The sequence below is a fragment of the Coptis chinensis genome, chromosome 1 (assembly GCF_015680905.1).
Source record: "Coptis chinensis isolate HL-2020 chromosome 1, ASM1568090v1, whole genome shotgun sequence".
Taxonomy (NCBI): domain Eukaryota; kingdom Viridiplantae; phylum Streptophyta; class Magnoliopsida; order Ranunculales; family Ranunculaceae; genus Coptis; species Coptis chinensis.
Genome location: NC_141456.1, coordinates 77288255 through 77310748, shown reverse-complemented (window position 1 = coordinate 77310748; position 22494 = coordinate 77288255). Strand labels below are relative to the sequence as shown.

The window sequence follows — 22494 nt, the reverse complement described above, 5'->3', positions numbered from 1 at the left end:
CCATTCTCCTTTGTATAGTTGAATATAAAAAGTTGAGTATATGAAATGACCAGGTTAGCATAAACCATTTTACTATTAGCATAAACCAATTTTTGTTGAATCGGTTTGTATATGTGAGCGGGCACCCAAGTTTTACTTGTTGCAATGGTCTAATGGATCACTTCAAACCATAGTTGAAAAGAAAAGGCATTCTCAATTTTTTGTTGACAAGAATCGTCAAGTAAATCATGATTTTCTGACTTCAAACAACCATAAGCTGAAATGCCCATCCTAAGGGAGAAATATCAAAGCAACCAACGTTTTTCAGCACCAAAATAAAAGTAAGGCAACTACCTTTTATACAAATGCACCGAGGTTCACTATGAGCACCTCCTAGCTTACTTACCATTAACAGAGCCTCCTCATTTGTTTCCCCTTCTTAATTTAGCAAGAGTTAAATAAATAAACTATCTTGACAATGACACTTATAACTCTACCCATTACCCCTATAACTACCCTCTATAATATGCTTTCCGTTGCTTTTCGAAAACATTATTATTCGTACAAAACGGAATGAACACTTCACTCTCTGAAATACAATTGAAAAATACAAAAACATCATGAAAAGATATGAGAAAAGAGGATAGGATTCTAATAAAAACATTTACATATAAAAGAGTACCTTTGCAATTTCCATCCATCTCGGAGGCATTCAAGTTCATCTCGGAATCAACTTGACTATCTTACATCGGATGGGTATGCAACTTCGATTTGGGAGAGATATTAACGTTTTCCACAAAAGCCGGACCACCCAAATGCAACTTTAGTACAAAAAGTCAGATATCAAAAAAAAAACACTTATCAAAGTGAATAAACTAATGTCTTAAATTTTTCACTGCAATTCTACCACACTCCTTCACTTCTAACTTTACCAACAGTTTTGACATTGCAAAATTTAGAAATCGATTACAAAAGGGCATTCATTTAGTCATGGCTACTTGGGACAAGAAAAAAACTTTAGGTTTGAAACCTCTATCGATTGGGGGGCTTCAAGGTAGGCCATGAATTAACAAGAAAAGAAAAATCAAACCCTACAATTCCCACACATTAATATACCTCAACAAATTGCTATAAATCAACAAGAGATAAAATAGAGTTCAAACACTTTACATATTTCCATAAACAAAAAAGATAAATCAAGAAAGTTATTTTCCTTGCCCTATATAATCCTAAAGTTTGGAGTGACATAAAAATGGAAATTTGCATGAAAGGGGTAAAATCAAACTAACCTAAAAAAATAACCCAAACCTTAAAAACAAAAACAAAATTTTTTTTTTTAAAAAGGTCCTCATTTTAACTTTTACAAACAATATTATCAAAAACCAAAATCCCTAATTTATCAAAATCAAGCAATAAAACAATGTCAATCCGTAAATAGAACTCCGTGAAGAGGGGATAATTTGGAGATGTATAGAACCATGACTCAAAGAAATATATCTTATTAATCACGAATTGAAAAGGAGAAATCGAAGAAGACAACGAGGAAGAAATCGAGAGAGGAAGATGATTACTTACCGTGGCGTCCAAAGCCCTTTCCTTCTTTTTGCTTATGTTTTCTCTTAGATAAAGTCTTAAGGGCAGTTGACCTAACGAGCGCGAGCTGAAAATAATCCCGCTTAAATTTTCGCCTTTTTTTATTTAGTCCGATATTGCTATTTGTTTTGTTTTTTAACAGTGGTAACACTTACGTTTCCGTTAGTTAATAACTGATAGAGGTCACAAAATTATTCAACTAATTTACTAACGGTTACATGACTTAGTAACGGAATACTAACTGTCATTAATTTACTAACGGTTGAGTAAGTGTTACAAATGAAAAAATGCAATTGTTAGAAATTCCTTCATATGGTGTAGTGTCCCACGAACCCCATCATACTTCATAGTGGTCAGCTGGGCCAACAAAGTCCCCGCAAGGGATTTGTTAGCGGTTTTGAAACGCTCTTCCACATATTTTAGGAATTCTTTCACGTTTTCAGTCTTAGGAAGCGAAGATTTAATGTTTCCAACGATCATGGTTTACATAAATCCAAGACTAAGTCTGTTTGCCCTTTTCCAAGCATCATAAAAGGCCCTATCCTCTTCATTAGTTTCATTTGTGGGTTTAGCGGACTCTTCATGCTGGAGTGCCAAATCAATGTCCATAAAACCTAATTGGAATTGAATATGTTCATACCAGTCTGAAAAGTTTTACCCGTTAAGGATAGGCACAGACAAATCATGGGGTTGTAATGCATTGGGAACAATAGGTACTGCAACAAAAAAATAGATGCTCACTACATTAATTAAACTTATCACTTTGAATTTAACACAATTAATCCATAATTTCTGATGAACAAGGTAGTATTATGATATGACCTTTGGGTCTATATCACAATACACAAAAATATTCATTCATGTTATAAAAGCCATAAGTAATAGGACTAATTAATCATGTATGTCAAATTAGATAGGTATGTAACCTTTGGGTATCCAACTCCTATTCTAATTCATAATACACATTAATTATCCTATTTCAATTTCTTAAATTTTAGTAATAATTAACCTTTGGGCTAACTATCATATACTTGATAAAGAAATTGCAATGGTAATGCCATTTTTAATTCATGTGTTGGTATGCATAATTTTCCAAATATTTCGGCCACTTTGGCAGCGGGCAATATTCAAAAAATTATAAATACCAAGAAACGGTAAATGGCATTTAGCATAAATCATGCAACGGAAATAAATATCATATCATAAATAAATAAATAAACATAAAGCGAACAGTTAAGAAGCATGAGATTAGTCCGAAAAAATTATTCCAGAAAAATATTCAAAATTTGTACAAATATATATATTAATTGTTCATGCGTCAAAACCTCAATACTTAATGAGTCTGGTACGCTAATCCAGTGATATATACCATGGTAGGGGCTGTAATAGTCCAACACAAAATCTAACTGTCTTAAAACATTAGAGTGGGCCTGGTCAGTATCGTTATACACATAAACATGTCCGAAAAGGTATGGTACAATACACTATACACCACATAGTAAAATATAGTTGTTAACATGTCCGGCACATAATGTGTAACATTGTGACCAAAAAAATACAAACAAAAAATACGGTCCTGTGACCACACTTAGCTTTAATCCAAAAATAGTAGCATAGCATGTGTACTATTCATTAGAAACATGGCATCCTCAAACTTAACTTTTGTCAGTAACACAGAAATAGTAAGCCTTAAAGGTACACATGCATGTGAAGTGCAAACAAACGGATCTGTTGCATACAAATGATTTGACTAATATTATTTAGTTAAAATTTGGGTCTAGCTCCCACTAGAGTCCAGAGAGGATATCAAATACAAATATATATCTATATTAACAATAGAGAGCAGTATGGGGCCTGCAGGGCCCCATCCTACGGTCCAAATCTGTTCTCTCGACTTATGATGGGGCAGTATGTAGTGTTGTTAGGGCGTATGCAGTTTTACTAAAACAAGTGACAGTCCATCGGATCTTAATCTTCTCTCCTCAAACCTAAAACATCATTTTGTTATCCCCTTTCCTCTCCTCCGCCACTAAAAAGCTAGAGCCCTCTCTCGGCACTCTTCTCAGGTTCTATCGATCCTTATTTTGTTAGTAATTTTTTTCACATTAAACCTGGAGATCTCATTATCCCATCTCAAAAGTTAATGAATCTCATTAGTTTGTCTTGTTTTTTGTTCTCCCTCTGAAATCGTCGGATCTTAATTTTCTCTCCTCAAACCTAAACCATCATTTTGCTATCCCCATTTTCTCACCCCCGCCACTGCAAAGCTATAGCACTCTCTTCTCTTATAACTCAATCTCTTTGATTTTCCATTTCCCCCTTGATCTATTTAACCACTCAAACTCTCTGAAAGATCTATTTAATTACTTTGTGTTTTTTTTTGTTAGGTTATTATCTATTTCATGGAGATGGAGTATCTTTGTACTTTTTTGCATACATAACTCATATCTAATACTCATGTACTATATTGAACACTTTGGTTTCTAGAGTCGACACTAATGAAGCATATGTGTTGAGCTTGCTAGCGCTGTCTGTTGAAATGGTCAAATCTCAATTAATTTATTCAGTTTGTGTTCTGGTGGTTTAGGACATAATTCAATAATATTAGCAGGAAAAATTCTTGCATTTACATGGTTCGTGTCGATATACGAAGATATGCAATAGTGCTTGATTTGTAAATGGTGGTTCCCTTCCTATCTCTCTCTCTTTTTTCTATGTGTGTGTTTTTTTTTAAATTTATTTTCTTCGATTTTTTTTATTATATATGTTTTTTATCATACTGTTATTATTATGAACATTCAGGCACCTCTTCTTGTTTGGGTGATGTTCGGAACATTAAAAAGAGAACCTTCAGATACTTCACATAAGGAGGTCATAGTTCTTAACCAAGGTAAGTAGTGGTATATGGTTTTGATTTAATTTTTGTCACATTTTCTTAGTTCTTTTAGATGTGAAGCAGATTCACCTGGTGTTCATGCAAAGCAGAAGAAGAAAAAATGGAAGGTGGGTGTGATTGTGAGGTACAAAAGAAACAATCCACCGCATCCACCATTACTGTATAGATCTAATGCTTTCTTATACTTTAGAGTTTATATCAGAGTTGCTTGGGTTTGAGCTGTACTTTATGGTTTGTGTCCTTTTCAACTGTGGTGAGGCCCTTGCCATTCTGTTATTACCTTACTTCTCTCAAGGGTGACCATGTTATGACATTTAGGGAGCTGATGTTTTTGGTGATTTTTGCAGATTGGAGCAAAGGTTAGCAAAGGAGGAGGTAAATAAGGTCAGGCCAATCTTGACAGAAGGCTCCAGTTACATATAGACATATAGTCCATATTTGAAGGTGGGTGTGATTGTGAGGTACAAAAGAAACAATCCACCGCATCCACCATTACTGTATAGATCTAATGCTTTCTTATACTTTAGAGTTTATATTAGAGTTGCTTGGGTTTGAGCTATACTTTATGGTTTGTGTCCTTTTCAACTGTGGTGAGGTCCTTGCCATTCTGTTATTACCTTACTTCTCTCAAGGGTGACCATGTTATGACATTTAGGGTGCTGATGTTGTTGGTGATTTTTGCAGATTGGAGCCAAGGTTAGCAAAGGAGGAGGTAAATAAGGTCAGGCCAATCTTGACAGAAGGCTCCAGTTACATATAGACATATAGTCCATATTTGAAGGTGGGTGTGATTGTGAGGTACAAAAGAAACAATCCACCGCATCCACCATTACTGTATAGATCTAATGCTTTCTTATACTTTAGAGTTTATATTAGAGTTGCTTGGGTTTGAGCTGTACTTTATGGTTTGTGTCCTTTTCAACTGTGGTGAGGTCCTTGCCATTCTGTTATTACCTTACTTCTCTCAAGGGTGACCATGTTATGACATTTAGGGTGATGATGTTGTTGGTGATTTTTGCAGATTGGAGCAAAGGTTAGCAAAGGAGGAGGTAAATAAGGTCAGGCCAATCTTGACAGAAGGCTCCAGTTACATATAGACATATAGTCCATATTTTTTTTATATAAAAACTATCTTGCACTTATTTGGTGCAAATACATTGGTCAATGCGTTTCACAAATGGATTCATAAGCTCAAAATGGTTAGAGCACTCATTATTGAGAGGTTGATGGTTCAAATCCATCTGGATCCAATTAAGACATGTTTTGTTGTTGTCAAGGTTAGTAGACACGCACAAAAAAGGGGGTTTGCGCTGCGGTTTTGGTAACTCTTCATCACTCTTTATTCCCTCCCAACTATTTTGTTGTTTGCTTATTAGACAGTCTGGGTTGATAGAATTTTCTCTTCTTCTTTTTCTTCTTCGGGACTGACAAGAGGAAATAGGAGTGATGTATGCAAGCAAGGTTACTTTTCTTCGTTAGATTATGCGAATTCATTTCTGTAAGTTTTTACTTGATTTTGTGACTTCTATCTTTGTCTTGGGATTTATACACTGTAAAGCTTGAGTGGGCTGGTCTCACATCTTTGTAGTCAATGCTTGAACACTTTCTCAATCCAATCCATATTGTGCGTATACGATGTTGACAAGATACAAATAAAATATTAATGAATGGTTTTACAAGCTTGTTGATGGAAGGAAAGTAAAATATGTGTCAATAATGTATTTTTTTAGAAAAGTATCAAGTTTGGCTCAAAGTACTAGAAGAGGAGTGAGAATGCATCAGTATTCAGTAAGTTATATATGCTCTATTTTATTTGTCAATAGTTTAAAAGCCATTTAATCCAAGGAAATTCATAAATATCTGTTTTCTATGTTTTGTCTAGGAAAAATACCAATTTGGGATCAAAGTTCTAGGATAAGGATTGAGATTGTCACTCTATTTAGGAGGAGAGAAATTTATGTATTGGATGTACGCATCGACAATCCCTGGGCAGAGTGGATAGCACTGCAAAATCTACTTTCAATGGCTAAACTATCTAATGTACAAGTATTTGGGACAGTGGGACTCCAACAAAAAATTACATATCAGATGTCATTGTACAGGAATCCTTTTCGTTTGAAAAACAGCATATATAAAATCTCCAAATTGTTATGTTTTCTCTTCCCACGTCTTATGTTTTTATTTCATGTAGCTTTCAAGAAACGAAGCTTCTTTTCGCCGGGAAAGGCTTTATGTCAACAAACTGAATATTATATTAGTTCAGGTATTTTTTTTCTTCTTTTTGATCTTTTCTTTATTTATAAATTATCTACCATGTTATTTGGGAGAAGAGATAAAATGCTAGGTTACATGGACACGCCATATTTTGAAAAAAATCTGTGTCGGATACGTATCCACGTGTCCGTGTCAAACACATATTGCATGTAATTTACCTCGAATTTTGATATTTTGTCGTGTCCGACAATTCGTATCTGTGTCCGATACGGCGTGTCAATGTAACCTAGATAAAATGCAAACATTGAGACAAACTAATGGACTAGCAGGATTTACGAAATGCTCGGAGAGTGAATATGATTGCTTTGGTGCTGGTCATAGTTCTACCAAAGATCTCTCTGCAAAGACTTGGTACCTTTTATCCTACATCTACCTCAAGGAAATTAATCTTTCTACCTGAATTCGACAATTACGGTTATAAGATTAAATCTTACGAATCTTTTTCAATCTCTTGCATCTTATCTGGTCAGGAATGGCTGTTGGAAGAGATCTGAAAGGCGGAGACAACCATGTTGTTGTTATTATAGGTGATGGTGCCATGACTGCAGGGCAAGCCTATGAAGCAATGTATGATCAAGAGCATGCTACAAAAGAACCCAAAACATTCAAAAGCTCAAAGAAAACATAACTTCTTTACCCCACCTCTTTCTTAGGGTTTAATTCAATTATTATTAATTTTATGATGTGTTGGAATTTCGTTACATTGTGCCAGGAACAACTGCGGAATAATATTGTCTTGACAGTGAGGCAATCGGCAACACTTAATCGTGAAGGAGCTGAGAATTTGAAACCTAGACAACTTTCTGATGCCATTCACGAAGAGATTGGGTAGGTTCACAATGGGAATATATATGCATATAGCCTTTTGCTTCATCCGGAAGTACTTAATAAGTTGTTGGTGTTTGTTGTAGGACTTCATGTTTCTCTTAAATGATTGGACAGAATGATGTTTAGGATTTAACCATTCTGTGATGTTATTCTACGAAACACGGTGTGAGCCGGATATCGATGCGTTGTGGAGAGTGATTAAATCAACCGATGGGATGAAAAGTGAAATCAACCACACGGTAGAATCTGTATATAATAGGTTATTGAATCCAAAGGTGCGGAATCTTCCCCCAAGAGACCCTACTCGGTGTGAGGGAAGCTTTAAATAAGCGTTACATTGCTATACGTCCCCTCGAAGGAGCGATTACTTTGCCTTCCAGTGACGTAAATGAAGCACCGATCGTCTCTGCATGGAATAATCAGCAAGTCAATGGCAATGAAGAACAAAAGGAGGATGCATAGCCAGTTATTCCACATGATCAACCGGGTATTAAAGAAAAGGAGCATCAGAATCTGATTATACTGTCTCCTTGTGACGATGATCTAAGTGTTCCACCTGGTTTTGCTGCCTTTGTGAAAAGTGAGCCACCGTGTGATGGTGCTGATGATGATCTCGATGTCTTGCCTGGTTTTGGTTGATGGATATTAGAAGTCACTTTGTATGGTGCAATTTACCTTGTCTGGGAAATTTTCAGCGGATTGCTGCTGTCATGATGAAAGGCTTCCTTAGTATTTCATATTCACACGTCTTAGTTTCCTTTGAAGAGGCACTAGAATTTTTTTTTTTTTAAAATGGTGAAAGAGACACTAGAATGAAGTTGGTTTTTGGTTTGAACTGGGAGACTTGACAGGTTCTATTATCATATGCAAGTTTGGCTGAAATCTGGATTTGTTTCTAAGCAAAAATAATTTGTTGAGGTATCTGAAGCCTGAATGTACAGGTTCTGAAGCTCACAACCAAAGTAAAACTGTTAAGAAGAATTACTTTTTGACTGTACATATTGCCTGCGGCTACTTCTGTAAGACACTTGAAGCAAATGCATCACGTTCTTCCTAATTTCTATTTTTTCTGAGTTTAAACTAACAAAGAAATGATTTTTGACCGTATATGTTTCCTCCACCACAAAGGTGTGTGTTCATCTGTACGTGTGTGCCCTAAAAATCTTTGGTAAAATCATAGAACTCCAAGTGGGCTCAATTTGCCATGTACCCATGTACTCCCGTTCTGTATTTCATTTATGTCTAATATGAATTATGAATATATGTAGCAATAACTTTAAGAAGAAAAACCAATGCAAGAAAACTTCGTTTATCATTGGTGTGCTCGGTCAGCTTATAAAAAATGCACATACTTGGTTGATAAACTAGGAGAAGATGCATCAGCGACACATCCCGGCTTGCTAGACATGGTTGGGTATCCTATATAAGTACCCTCCACTAAAAAGCTGAAAAAGGAAGAAAACAAAACATTGTCATTTTATTTTTCCCCGTTACAAATTAAACACTATAACAATCATGTACCATTATTGCCTAAGTTGGAGTAGGTTATGTCCACATTGCCCACACATAGCTTCTCAATCAACTATATAGTTGTTCTTCATCAACTGCTTATTAAAACAGATATGAACAGTAACTGTTCATACTCCAAATTATGAACATTAGCTATGAACTATGTTGCACGGACGCGGACGCAAACACTGACGCGGTGACTCGGTTATATCTCAAAAAAGTAGGACGTGGACGCGGCAAAGGACGTGGAAATTAATTAATATTTATAATTTTATTTTATATAAATTAAACATTAAAAACTTAATTAAATGTATCAACATTCATAAATTCAAAACTATTAAAGATAAATAGCCACAAAATTAAGTTTAATATTTCCTAATCAAACTTTAAAAACATGTTATAAGTCTTAACAAAACAAAAAAATGAAAAAATTGAGTTTTTTAATATTATTTTGATTTATTTTTTATTTTTTTAGGTCAAAATCCGCGTCCTGACCATGTTGATCGCGTCCTGACTGTGTCTTGACCCGCATCCTGACCATGTTGACCACGTCCTGACCATGTTGACCGCGTCATGACCATGTTGACCACGTCCTGACCATGTTGACCACGTCCTGACCACGTCCGACGGGCATCCATGCTGCATCCGTGTCCACGTCCTAACCATGTTGACCGCGTCCTAACCATGTTGACCCGCGTCGGATGTTGATCCATGCTTTGCATCCATCCGTGTCGGTCCGCGCAATGATTGTTCATAGTTCATACCCAAAACATATATGAACAATAAATGTTCACACCCAAAATAGATATGAACATTGATTGTTCATACCTTCTTTAGGTATGAACAATCCGTGTTCATACCCAAAAAAAACATGAACCCAAAACAAATATGAACATTGATTGTTTATACCCAAAACATCTATATTAACAATAAATGTTCATACCCAAAACAGACATGAACATTGATTGTTCGTACCCAAAACATATATGAACAATAAATGTTCATACCCAAAACATATATGAACATGATTGTTCATTTTTCGGGGTAGTGCCGCAGGCGCGTCGAGGTCTCGTGGGCCGTTGGCCGGGCATACCCTAGTATATATATATGCAAAGGCACGAGGCACGTATTTACCTTATAACATAACATACTAAGTTTATATATATCCTGACATCATCATGTTTGTTTTAATCCTCAAACTTCATTCTCAAATTAACAAATAACAGGATCTAGTTTGAACCAATAAAATCCATAAAATAGCCAAAAAAAAAAATATTATAAAATATAAAAGGCTACATAGTCATGTGCTCACAATCAGTTAAGCAAGACAATAAGAGTATTCAACGTAACATAGTTTATATTATATCCCAAAAAATTCAGAAATCACATTAAATAAATATCGACAAAAACAACACTTTCAATATTATTGAAATCACAATTTTATAGGAAATAAACATGATTCAATCCTTCGCTCTGATACCATATGTAATACTAATTTAATAGTATTTAGAGGATCATGAATTATAGATTATTTCACAATGTATAAAGAATGTAAATAATAAAACAATAAAATTGTACCTTGATCTATTGTAAGAGTGATGCGTTTAATCCGATAGCCAAACACCGTTTCTCTTCCAAACCTTTATATTATTTATTGTGTTAATTGTTGTTAGTGTGAAAAATGGGGTTTCTACACTATTGCTTAAAGGATGGAGAGAGGACGGTGGTTACACTCTTAATCTTCCAAGTCTTTTTATCTCCTTTTCCCATAAAAGGTGAAATAGAAAATGTAACCTTTTTCTCTTAATTAGCCAATGTAATTAAGGCATGAGTAAATAAGATATTTACTTAGAAGTAACCCACACATCAATTTAGAAACCAAAAGTCTATAAAGTTTTGACTTATTGACCACTTTATGGAGGATATGATATAGTGGTATATTTGGACTATTATATCATATCTTATAGTTTGCCTTTATTTATTTCTGCATGGCCTATGCCCCAATACATTAAGAACTGATAACCTGGACTTACCTAGGTTGTTCGCCTTTATTATCTACTTTAGTTTGGACCGAACTGGCTTCCACCTAAGTGGCATTTCGGTAACTATAGAGAATTGGTTTCCTGAGCTTGTCAGGCACACTACACCAAAACAACAATTTTGTGATCCCTGGTTTTTTCCATTTGGCGTCAGTAAGTTTGTGACGGCAAGGTAGCGTCACTATTTAGCTAAAAGCCGTGACTGAAACTCATACAATTACTCGAAATAAATGGCTGAATTTAATCAAATTAAAGTGACGGCAAGACCTCGTCAGAAACATGCGAATAAACTTATGAAGAAAAAAGAAAGCCATCACTGAAAATCAATTCCCACGATCTCATCTCTCATTCAGTCTCGACTCTCGAGCTCCCCCTTTTGAATTTAGTTCTCTATCACCGAAACCATAACTCCCTCATCACCTTAATCTTATCGAACTAGCAAGAATGGGTAACTAGGTACCCATGCCTGATTTTCGTGTTTTCACTATTCTCTTTCAAGTCTCTGCAGCTTCAATGGTGAAACCACCAATATATCTTCTCAAATCAGTAATCAAGCTGAAAATTGGTTCAGAAGTTCCTGTATTCCAATTAAAATTGAAAGGTAAGTTAAAATTTATAGGGTTTACTTTTTCAATCGTTGATTGTTTAATCAACAAAAATTTATAGGGTTTACTTTCTCAATTTCTCCGAATTTTTTTGCTGTTGTTGATGTTGATGTTGAAAGTGGTTACGATTGATTCCTCGTTGAACGCAAAGATGATGGTATGCATGTTTAGAAGGCTGCTCGGGTATATGATTTTTTAGTGTTTGACTCTAATTTGTAGGATCAAAATGCGTCACAATTTAGTGTTTTTCTTTGAAAACCCATTGTGGCTTCTTCAATGACCATTAAAACTCATTTAAAAGCATCAAAACCCTCTTTTTTGGAAGGAATGGTGTCAAGCATTTCTTCATTTTGTTAAGTACCAAGGTGTTGGTACTGCACTTTACACTGGAGCACTATTTCACCAATAGTAGGCTGAGAATTGTATCTAGTTTTATTTATTTCCAGTGTTTGAGTTATCCTTTGCTTGCCTTTATTTTCAATTCATGTGCATTTGTACGGATTCAAGACTATGGCAGGTAATTATGGTTCCTTTGTTTGCATAGCTGAACTACGACTCTAGATTTGTAGTCTCGTAGAGTCCAATTCTCAATATTCGATAGTTGTTTGGCCTGATTTGCAACTTGAGTACTTGCTAATCCTTTATTATGTAGTGTTCTTTTTGGTATCCATTTATTATAATGTATATATCATTAAGCTGATCCCACTGTAATTAGCTAGTAACTGGACTAGATTGCATGAAATCATGTGAATTTTTGGCTACTTGACTACTTGTACTATTTTTCAAGTACCCTTGATTTCTATTTTAGTTATGATTTTAAGATCGGGTGGCTGGTCACAAGAACATCCCCAATTTCCATCATTTTCTTTGTTGGGTTCTTGAATATCATAAAGCTAAGTTATTAAATAACGCGACTCAATGATTTTCATGCTTTCAGACCATAAAAAAGATTGAATATCACAGGAAAAACTTAGAAAACCTTTACCTTTCACATTCCTAGAAATGTCATTTATTGACAATTTTGTTGTAGTGAGTAGCATTTTTTTTCCTCTCTTTTTTTGGCTATTTTATTGGCCAATGAATACCTATTGCTGCTAGATGTTGTAACTCCCCAATCAAACTGCACTTCTATTTTCTTTTGGGTGATAAATAAAGTTTCATATACTGGTAACACTAAATGTAAGGGTGCATTTGCTTCTCTGAACACCATTTTACCAGCCTAAAGAAAAAGTCTATTACATTTCTAGCATGTCTTAATGTCATGTTCTTGGTTAGCAATTGTCATATTCAATATAATCAGGTGGGGTTTATGCTTTCTCTTATTTTATCTGTTGATTAATAAAGTTTTCTTCTTTCTAATTGAAGGGCAAGTTTAGAGTAGACAAGTTCTTTTCACTTGGTGGATTTTATTACATGATAAGAGTAGTATGTTGATTTTCTAAAAGTTGAACCTCTTGTCTTATTGTCAGAGAAATAGGCTTGCCCACTTGATTGAAGTGATGGAGATGCTGAATTATTATTTGAAGCCAAAGGTACTATTTATATTTATATGTCATGCTTTCTTTGTATCCCTTCTTTCTTTCCTAAGCCTCCAAGTAGGACCTTCTATATGTATACCATATACTTGTCAATTGTCAATTCTTTTGCTTTCCAGCATAGTTGAGCTGTTTTAGCTTTCAAGTTGTTGAGTGTATCTTTCTTTGCTTGGAGTGTGGTTTATTGGAACTGCTCTTCAATGTATCTTTCTCTGATGTAGTACTTTGGGTCCCTTGAATTTGTTCATGTTTGTAGTGCTTTTGGTAGTCTTGTGTCTTTATCCAATTTTACATGACAATACTTGCTAAAGAGGCTAGTACATTTTTCCCTTGACATTTAGAATCAATGGTGCATGCGGTAAGGAAGCCTTATGCAACCAACCCTTTGACAGTTCTATTATGGTGATATGTTACTTATAAGCTACTTATTTCACTTGTTTATTACATCTGTTTTGTTTATCAACTTGCCCACATCGACATTTTCTTTATGTTCGGTGGTACTTTTTGTGCCTATCACACACCATATATTTCATTTGTTGCTAACAAATTTATTTATGCCTCTTTCCTTTAGCGTGTTCTCCCACCTATACAAATGTTTTAAGTGCTCCATATAGTAAATTATAATTTGTTCATGTGTTTCTTTTGTTTTAGTTTCTTCTAACGATCAAGTGCACGTTTTCGAAGATGGAATGTTTCGCTAATGAAGAGCATGAAGGTTTGGGATAACTTAAATAGCTCGGAAAATTCAATACATGCTGAATAACAGGTGTGCATGTAACATTAGTGGATTGATTGATTAACTATTGTGTTTTTTTTTATAATTTTGGGAATCATTTTTGGGAAAGTTCTATTGCTTATTCAGGACACTTAATTTTCCCCGCTATATTGGATTTTGTATAATAGATAGATATTATTAATATGATTAACATATCGACAAGTGTTCTGTCATAGAGTATTTTCTATAGTTATTTCTAGTAGTAGAAGTTTATGAGTGTTCTACTGTGACTAGTCCATTATGCAGCTTGAGGAGGTATTGTGTAATAGACATTCCCTTTGTCAAATCCAACTATTTAATCCATTGTTTTAGTTTGGGTACCGCTTGGCAGTTTGGTTATTAACCATGTGAACATTTGTTTTGTATATGTTCTAACCAAATTAATGAAATGTGAACAGAGAGGCAATGTCAGGAATCAAAGGGCACACTTAATCATACTACTTGCAAATGCTCATATATGGCCTGGTACCCAAGGCCAAGGCAAGTACTCTTGGTAAATTACAAATTTGGGTTTAAGCATTCCTATTAGGAAAATTAATATGATACAGAGATCTAAACATATAAAATTAATCTGGTTGTCACTTTGTTGCATATGGAGCAGTAGATGATGTATGTCCACACTTTTTCTCCCTTGTTTAATAGTGTAATATTGGTCTTAATTTATCAGAGTAGCAGAATACAAGAAATTCTATGTATGTGGCTCTCATCTTATTTTTCAGAGGTGCATTGGTTTCGCATATATGTTGTTGTTGGTCCTCGTCCGTTTTGGTAGTTGCAAAAGTATGTAGGTCAAAAGTGGTACTTCAAAGACAAATGGCTAATTTATTGTTGAGATGATTGAAGAGAAGAAGGCATGTAATGAGATGCAGACAAATAAATGCATTGCTCACTATTCAAGGAATTAGTCAGGGGTAACAAATGTGAATGTCTACAAACTCTACATCTGATCAGGTATGCTTAGAGCTAGATTTATGTTCTTACGACTGAGCTAGGTTTGGGTGCTGTCACGTTTGAGTGAATTTATTGTTGGATTTGTTTCTCTTAGGACACGTTAGTACGTTTATTAATTCTTCGTTTGCACACCATATCTATATGCTCAATTTTTTTTTATGGTTACGGTTCCTATTTTAATTTATTGACCCATTTTAATTTTCTTTATTGGGTAGGGCCTTGAAGTGGATGAATTCTTTTTTACTTTGTTGGATTATAAGTTGGTGGAAGGAGCTTTCTTTGTGCAACAACTTGGAAACTGTTTCGGATACTTTTGTATATAGGTACAAGCATATGTATTAAATAATTTGTACAAGTGTAAATGCTTATAAATTTGAGTGTTACTATTTGATAATTTTTAGCTATATTGAAAATTAAATTGTTGAAGTTATATGTGTATTATTTGAAGCGGATTGTTTTTTAAATGAGTTATCTTTTAGTTATATAGTGTAGGACTGACTGTTCATATGGTATATAATAATAATTATTTTTTAAAAAAAATTAAATATGATTAGTGATGCCAAAATGTCGTCACAAAAAAAGTGACGCCAAAATGCCGTCACAAAAAATTATTACGACGCTAAATTGTGACGCCAAATTTCTGATGCCAAAATGACATCACTAAAACAGTTTTCTAGCTTTACCCCCCTAAAACTTAGGCCAATTAGCTTTACCCCCCCCCTTTTAAAAATTAAATATGATTAGTGATGCCAAAATGTTGTCACAAATATTTGTGACGCCAAAATGCATTCACAAAAAATTATTATGACATTAAATTGTTAAATTGTGCCAAAATGACATCACTAAAACAGTTTTTTCTAGCTTTTTAAAATTTCATCTAGAAAACCCAACTTTTCCAATTAGCTTTACCCCCTAGTTCTTTTCATCTAGAGGTTTATCCCCAAAGATCACACGGATCCAGTCAAACTGTTATCTTTTTGGCCAATGCATGTAAAAAGACTTCATTGCCTTTTGCTCTTTTAATAGTTTTCTAGCTTTACCTTTCATCTAGAGGTTTATCCTCCCCAGAACTTAGGCCAATTAGCTTTACCCCCCTAGTTCTTTCATCTAGAGGTTTATCCTCCCCAATACCACAACACATCCAAATCAGCTGAGTTTGATCGTGATATTTTTGGTCAAGACAAATGAAAAGACTCTAATGCCCTTTTCTAGGTATAATTACATAAATACCCTGTGACTTTGACAAATACAAAATTGGAATTCAAATCATCTAGGACACATGTCATGATCTTGTGAACTCTATCCGACGGCTACCACCAATCCTTATCAAATGACATCCACATCCTTAACATTATGAAATTACATAATTAACCTCACGGTTGTTAAAAGCTACATGTATGCTAGGAGAAAACCAACCATGAAAGGGCAATGCAGTCTTTTTATGTGGTAGTGGTGTATGGCTTGGAGAATATAATGCTACAGTGATGGTAGTGATGTTGTATGACCGTCGGATAGAGTTCACAAGATCATGACATGTGTCATAGATGATTTGAATTCCAATTTTGTATTCGCCAAAGTCATAGGATATTTATGTAATTATCCCTAGAAAAAGGCATTAGAGTCTTTTCATTTGCCTTGACCAAAAACATTACGGTCAAACTCAGTTGACTTGGATGTGTTGGGCCTGGGGGGATGAAAGAACCCGGGCGGCGAAAAATAATTGGGCTAAGTTCTCCGGGGTAAACCTCTAGAAAGAACTGGAGGGATAAAGCTAATTGGCCTAAGTTCGGGGGGGTTAAAAGCTAGAAAACTATTAAAAGGGCAAAGGGCAATGAAGTTTTTTTACATGTATTGACCAAAAAGATAACAGTTGACTTGGATGTGGTGTAATCTTGGGGGGGGGGGTAAACCTCTAGATGAAAGAACTAGGTGGAAACTAATTGGCCTAAGTTCTGGGGGGTAAAGCTAGAAAACTGTCACTAAAATTATTTGTGACGCCAAATAGGCATCACAAAATTGCTGTTATGGTGTAGTGCAGCTCGTTCTTTTATATTTATGCAACGCATGTTTATTTTCCTTGGTCATTTTGCTGCCTTGAATGCATTTGACTGATGTTGTTGCACTTGTATAGCATTGTGTGTTCCAACTGGTAAGTAGTGTCCAGGTTATGTAGTCTTTGAGTTCGAGTGGTGATGCTATTCTTTGTAGAGTGTTCTTCTGTAGGTCGTGTCTTAATGTTGTGAGGCTATGTAGCCGGTGAGCTCGAGAGAACGTCCTGCTCGTAGGGAGCATCTTGCATGTTGTTGCTTTCTACTGAGAGAGGATTTTTGCACGTGTGAGGAGGGGAAACTTTGTAACCAAGAATAATAACCATATAGTGTAGTGGAATTTGAAAAGATGGTGGGTCGTGTGGTACGTTGGTTAGGGTTTCGGTGTATTTATGGTAAGTCTTGGGAAGTGAAACAACTCAACCTAAAAGACTTTTGTGAGAGTTTTAGGGGTACTGGTTCGTCACTTTCCTCAAGCCATTTGCCAAAGCTCTTGTCCAAGTTTTTGCCAAAGCTATTGCATGCTTCAGGTTACTTTTCGACCTCTTCTTATTGCTCTTCTTTTGTGATATGTAAGCGTTGCGTTAGCCTTTTGCTGAAAGTTATGTTGTTCAATGGAGTGTAGAATGTCTAGGGCAGATGGTGATGATTTTGACTCTTTGGTTCCTCCAATGGGAGGGGTGAGGAAGACATCTCCGCTTGTCATGGATGAGATTGAATTCGTGCCATGTCGTTCACGCGATCTGGGTAAGCGGAAGGCGGTCTCTTCTGAAATGAGGGTCACAAAACAATCTAAAACGGTCGCTCTGCTTCTGGTTTGTGCCAGTGAACTGGAGGTGTGGTGTTCAGGAACCCACGTTTAAGGGGTGGGTGTAGCTAACCTGGGCGCTCGTAATCGTGCTGTGGTGGGGAAGGGAAAAGCTGTTGCTGGGGAGAGCTCTGGGGATGGTGCATTGAGGGGGGGATGGCGATCTGGGGAGACAGTTCGTCTACGCTGGGAAGACGAGGAGGAGGCGTACAATAAAATGATCTGATTGTAGCCTTGGGTCGGCACCCATAGCGAATTGTCTTCTAGAAGGTATTGTCTTGGATGGTGACAAGGAGATGCTGGAAGACCAAGATTTGGATAAGACTACGGAGACCATGGATATGGCTTGCTGTTTGGTAAGCTTTTACTATTCTCTGGTTCCTTTTTTCTTTTATTGGCGGGAGTAACATGTATGTTTTTCTTATAGTTTCTTAATGGGTATCATAAGTTGAAGTATACGGCCTGAGTTATGGAAACTGTGGAAAATGATGTGGGAAAGATGAAGCAGGACCTGTTGAGCTTGCAGCTCGCTCGAAGAGATTGAGAGGAATGAACTGGTTGAATTGAGGAAGTTGCATCAGGACGCTGTGTCTGAGAAGTCGTCGCTGGTCAGTTCGATGGTTGACTTGGGAGAAAGACTGGGAGTAGTAACTGAGTACGCCAAGCAATGCAAGTCGGTTGCTCGTCATGCTCAGCAGGCATATGACAGAGTGTGCCAAGATTACGCCTTGTTGGAGGAAACGTACTTTGAATTGAAAAGAGAGCATGAATGTGAGGCTCTAGGTACGAGTGTGTTTGTCGTACCTGGAGATGCTAGTAATGCTCCGTCTACAGGTACTGCTCCTGCTGACTGAGCTACCGCGCCTGTTGAAGATAAGTATGTATGTTACTCCTGATGATTGATTATTGCTTCTGCACTTCTTCTTCCTTGGTGAGGTTTCTTTAAATGTTTTTCTAATTTGTGAGTGGTTGTAAAACAATAGAACTGGTTTCCTGGGCTTGCCTGGGTTGTTTGCTTTTTGAAATGGTTGGGGCTCGGCCCAGATACATTAAGAGCTGATAACCTGGGGAAACTTGGGCAGTTCGCTTTATCTATTGCTTTAGTTTTGAGATTGGGATGAACTGGTTTCCACATAAGTGGCAGTTTGATAGCTTTAAAGAACTGGTTTCTTGAGTGTGTTCAGGCAATTTGTATTTGCACTTATGAAATACATGTGTACTTTGAAGTATGATCTTACTTTTGTCTGGAATGCTTGTTGCATATAATTTCGTAGGAATTTGACCTAGAACTATATATCCCGTTGTCTTAGGAAGACATAGGATACTACAAAGCGTTTTGGGCTTGAGTGAGAGTTGTAGCTTAAGTAAGCGTGTTGCTATTAGGGCGTTCTACACTTAGTTGTCCCTAGAAATATAGGTCATCAACTAGCGAGAAGTGTTAAGGCTGTATAGCCTGTGGGCTATGTAGCCCTGAGCTTGAGTGAGCATTTTTTGTCATTCAGAACGTTTGAGCGTTGGACAACGTTTGAGTTCATTTGAATGTTTTGCTCTTAGAGAGCGTTCTGCACTTAGTTGACCCTAGAAATATAGGTCTCCAACCAGCGAGAAGTGTTAAGGCTATGTGGACTGTGGGCTATGTAGCCCTGAACTCGAGTGAGCGTTTTGTTGAGGAGAACATTTTAGTTCTTAGATTTGACAGCATTGGGATAATGCAGTTCATTAATGCTGAATAAAATTATATGGATAATGCTAAGAGAAGGAATTCATGGAAATGGAATTTTTATTGATAAAATTTCTTTAACAAGAAAGTATTCCAAGGATGTGGAAGTGCCTGTCCATCTTGGGTTTTGATCCAATATGCTCTATTGCCAACGACTCGTTCCACTATATAAGGACCTTCCCAAGTCAGTGCCAATTTCGAGTCATCCTTAGTCCTTTTCAAGGCTAGGTCGCCTGGTTGGAAACTGCGAGGATTTACTCGCTTGTTGTATGTCTTCCTCAGAGTTTGTTCACTACTGCAGAAAAGTGCATAGATAGCATAGGAAAAACGCTATGAATTTGATTTTATAGCATTTACAAAACGCTATCTATGGCCATGCTATGCTTTTTAAGATAGCATTTTCAGACAAAACACTATTAATTTGATAGCGTTTTGGATACAAATTGTATCAAAATGATAGCGTATTTTATAGTGTTTGTTAAAAATGCTATAAATTCCATAGCGTTTTTGCCTCAAAACGATAGCATTTCTTTCATGCTATTAAACTTCTATAGCGTTAAGAAAATGCTATTGTTTTTGTTAATATAAAATAAAAAAATTCAAATACATATTAAAATTATTAAATTAGTGAATGAAAAATGAATTGGATCCAGATGGATTTGAACCATCAACCTCTCAATTATTTGAGCGCTCTTCCATTTCGAGCTTATGGATCCATTGTATTTCAGCCCCCTAATTTGCCATTTTACATAGTTCACCTATAATGATAGGAAAATACTTAATTACAAATCATACATTCAGCCTTCCTGCTGGTTATTTTGGTCGAATTCCACGCTAGAAGACGTCGATAATTCCACCATATGAACTAGTGAAATATCTAACAAACTTGACCCAATTGCGGTTGACTAAGTACGAAATATACCAAAAGAATGTATACCTGAGTCATTGTTAAATACATCAAAACAAAATTCAGTTGAGCGACCAACCACTTCAGCTTATCCTTTGTTAGTATGAACCCTTTCACAACTTCCACACAAAGACAGAGGAAGTTCAGTACTTTTGTAAGGTCAAGTAGGCAGCACATGTTCGCATATAGCACCTTCTTTGTCAGGATCTATGAAGAAGCGGCAAAAAGCAAAGTATTAAAACAATTTGCATAAAAAGATTCCATACCTTAAAACTTGTGAGCTTTGTCATGGCTTGATAAATTTTTGGACGAGACAATGGAATAAGAGAATGCATAGTTGATACCATCCACACGTACTGCCCCATCTTCCATATTGAACAATGCCGAAACAACTAGCTAGAATTGGACACAACATAAATAGGTCATAAGGTACATAATTAGTAGTTCCAAACAAACCTGGCTGCTGTACATACTCCCAACATAAACACGAGATCCAAATGTAAGTAATTTAGGCTGATACAGAAAAAGAAATGAAAATAAGTGCACAAATAACAAATCTTACTTTATGCATGTTGTGCATTTTTGGTGCGAAGGAATGTTCAAATAAGGATCAATAGTTTACCATATAGCAAACGAGGCGATTGAGACCGTTGGACTGGCAAAGAAACCAAATTGAAAGCACAAGTCCAATCTTGAACCATGACTTCGAACCGCATATACACAATCAAGTTAAGTTGACGGCAATCAGTTCAGTTAAAAATGTATACTTTAGTACGTGTTCAGTGTTCTTTATATATTAAAGATTGAATGAAGTTATATACCTCAGCACAAAAAGAGATGAAAATGCTATCTTTGAGTAGCACCAAAGCCCTCTGAAAGCCTTGGTGGAAAAGCATGTCCATGTTTTCTCACAAGAGGGGCTAAAAATTATATAAATCCCAATTACAATGACTTGAAGCCACCAAGAGAAACTCAATGTTAGAGCTGCTCCCATGAGCTCGTAGTTGAGCACATCAACCACCACCCGGTTGAGAAGCAGATGTAAGAAAAAGAACCCTACAGTTGTGAAAACCAACGGGTTGACGATGTTTTGCGCTTGAAGAAATCTTTGTAGTGGGAAGTTGAGAGCATATGCAAAGAGTTGAAGGAGTAATCTTCGTGCGACTATCTGGCTTTGGTCGGCTATAGCTGCCCATAGGCCAAACGTTTGCAAGATTGTGTCTGAGTACCAATAAAGAGAAGAAAGAACCACTGCTGTTCCCAAGTGCAATATAATGGCTTGTTAGCATATAGTACCCAGGGAGTCATACTTCTTAGCTTCAAATGCTTCACCACAGAGACTTTGCACCGCTATTGCCATTCCCATCTAGATGAAGAATCAATAAGCTAGTTAGCAGGATCAGCAAAAAGTAAAGAGAGACAGGGATCAATGAGAACAAAAGTACTTACCATGATGATGAAAGCAAGTCCTTGAATTTCAAGAATAGCCATGGATGCACCAGCAAGCTTCAGGCTACCCATATAGTCTAATAAACATCTGAGTAACTAAACTCAACATAAAATTGAAAAGAAATATAATTACGCACAATCCATAGAGGCTCCATAGTTGTCTCAACTCCCAACCAATAAGCAAAGCCCACCATTCCGAAGGTAAGTTCTCCTGACCAAGATACCCCTCAATTCTATTGGAGGACAGATCTGTACTTACGGCCTTATTATTTTTACTTCCATGATCATCATCGCAACTGGGGCGAGTCTTCAACAATGGCTCTGTTACTTTTATGATAGTTTCCCCCATTACCATGGAATATAATATTGAGGTACTAGTACTTTGAAGCAGCTACTCAAGTATCTAGCTAACTAGGTCACGAAGATTCTAAACCATTACAAACTCCACAATATTCCAAAAAAAAATAGGCAAATAGTTAAAATTTATATAACAAAGATTTAGAAACAAAGAAAAGCAAAAGACAAAATATAAGGAAGGAAATACAGGAGTCCAGCAAACTCCACAATAGCAGGGTCAG

The 22494-nt window shown here is 36.2% G+C and overlaps 1 protein-coding gene and 2 long non-coding RNA genes across 4 annotated transcripts; 2 read left to right on the top strand and 1 right to left on the bottom strand.

Annotated features, from left to right (window-relative positions):
• Positions 1-6169: 6169 nt before the first annotated feature.
• Positions 6170-7564, top strand: LOC147525252 (uncharacterized). Its single transcript, XR_015197904.1, has 3 exons — positions 6170-6514; positions 6660-6731; positions 7213-7564. It is a non-coding gene; the product is annotated as an uncharacterized LOC147525252 (long non-coding RNA).
• Positions 7565-11369: 3805 nt separating this feature from the next.
• LOC147525251 (uncharacterized) lies at positions 11370-15410 on the top strand. Of its 2 annotated transcripts, XR_015221160.1 has the most exons (5): positions 11370-11719; positions 13193-13255; positions 13910-14024; positions 14432-14984; positions 15200-15410. It is a non-coding gene; the product is annotated as an uncharacterized LOC147525251 (long non-coding RNA). The 2 variants fall into 2 exon arrangements; XR_015221158.1 differs by having other exon boundaries at positions 11372-11719; positions 14432-15410.
• Positions 15411-20734: 5324 nt separating this feature from the next.
• Positions 20735-21988, bottom strand: LOC147525250 (protein DETOXIFICATION 41-like). Its single transcript, XM_086578810.1, has 6 exons — positions 21917-21988; positions 21764-21833; positions 21289-21688; positions 21116-21170; positions 20924-20980; positions 20735-20863 (listed from the first exon to the last, which is right to left on the bottom strand). The coding sequence occupies exons 1-6, from the start codon at positions 21986-21988 to the stop codon at positions 20735-20737; spliced, it is 783 nt and encodes a 260-aa protein (XP_086434936.1).
• Between the last annotated feature and the right edge of the window lie 506 nt (positions 21989-22494).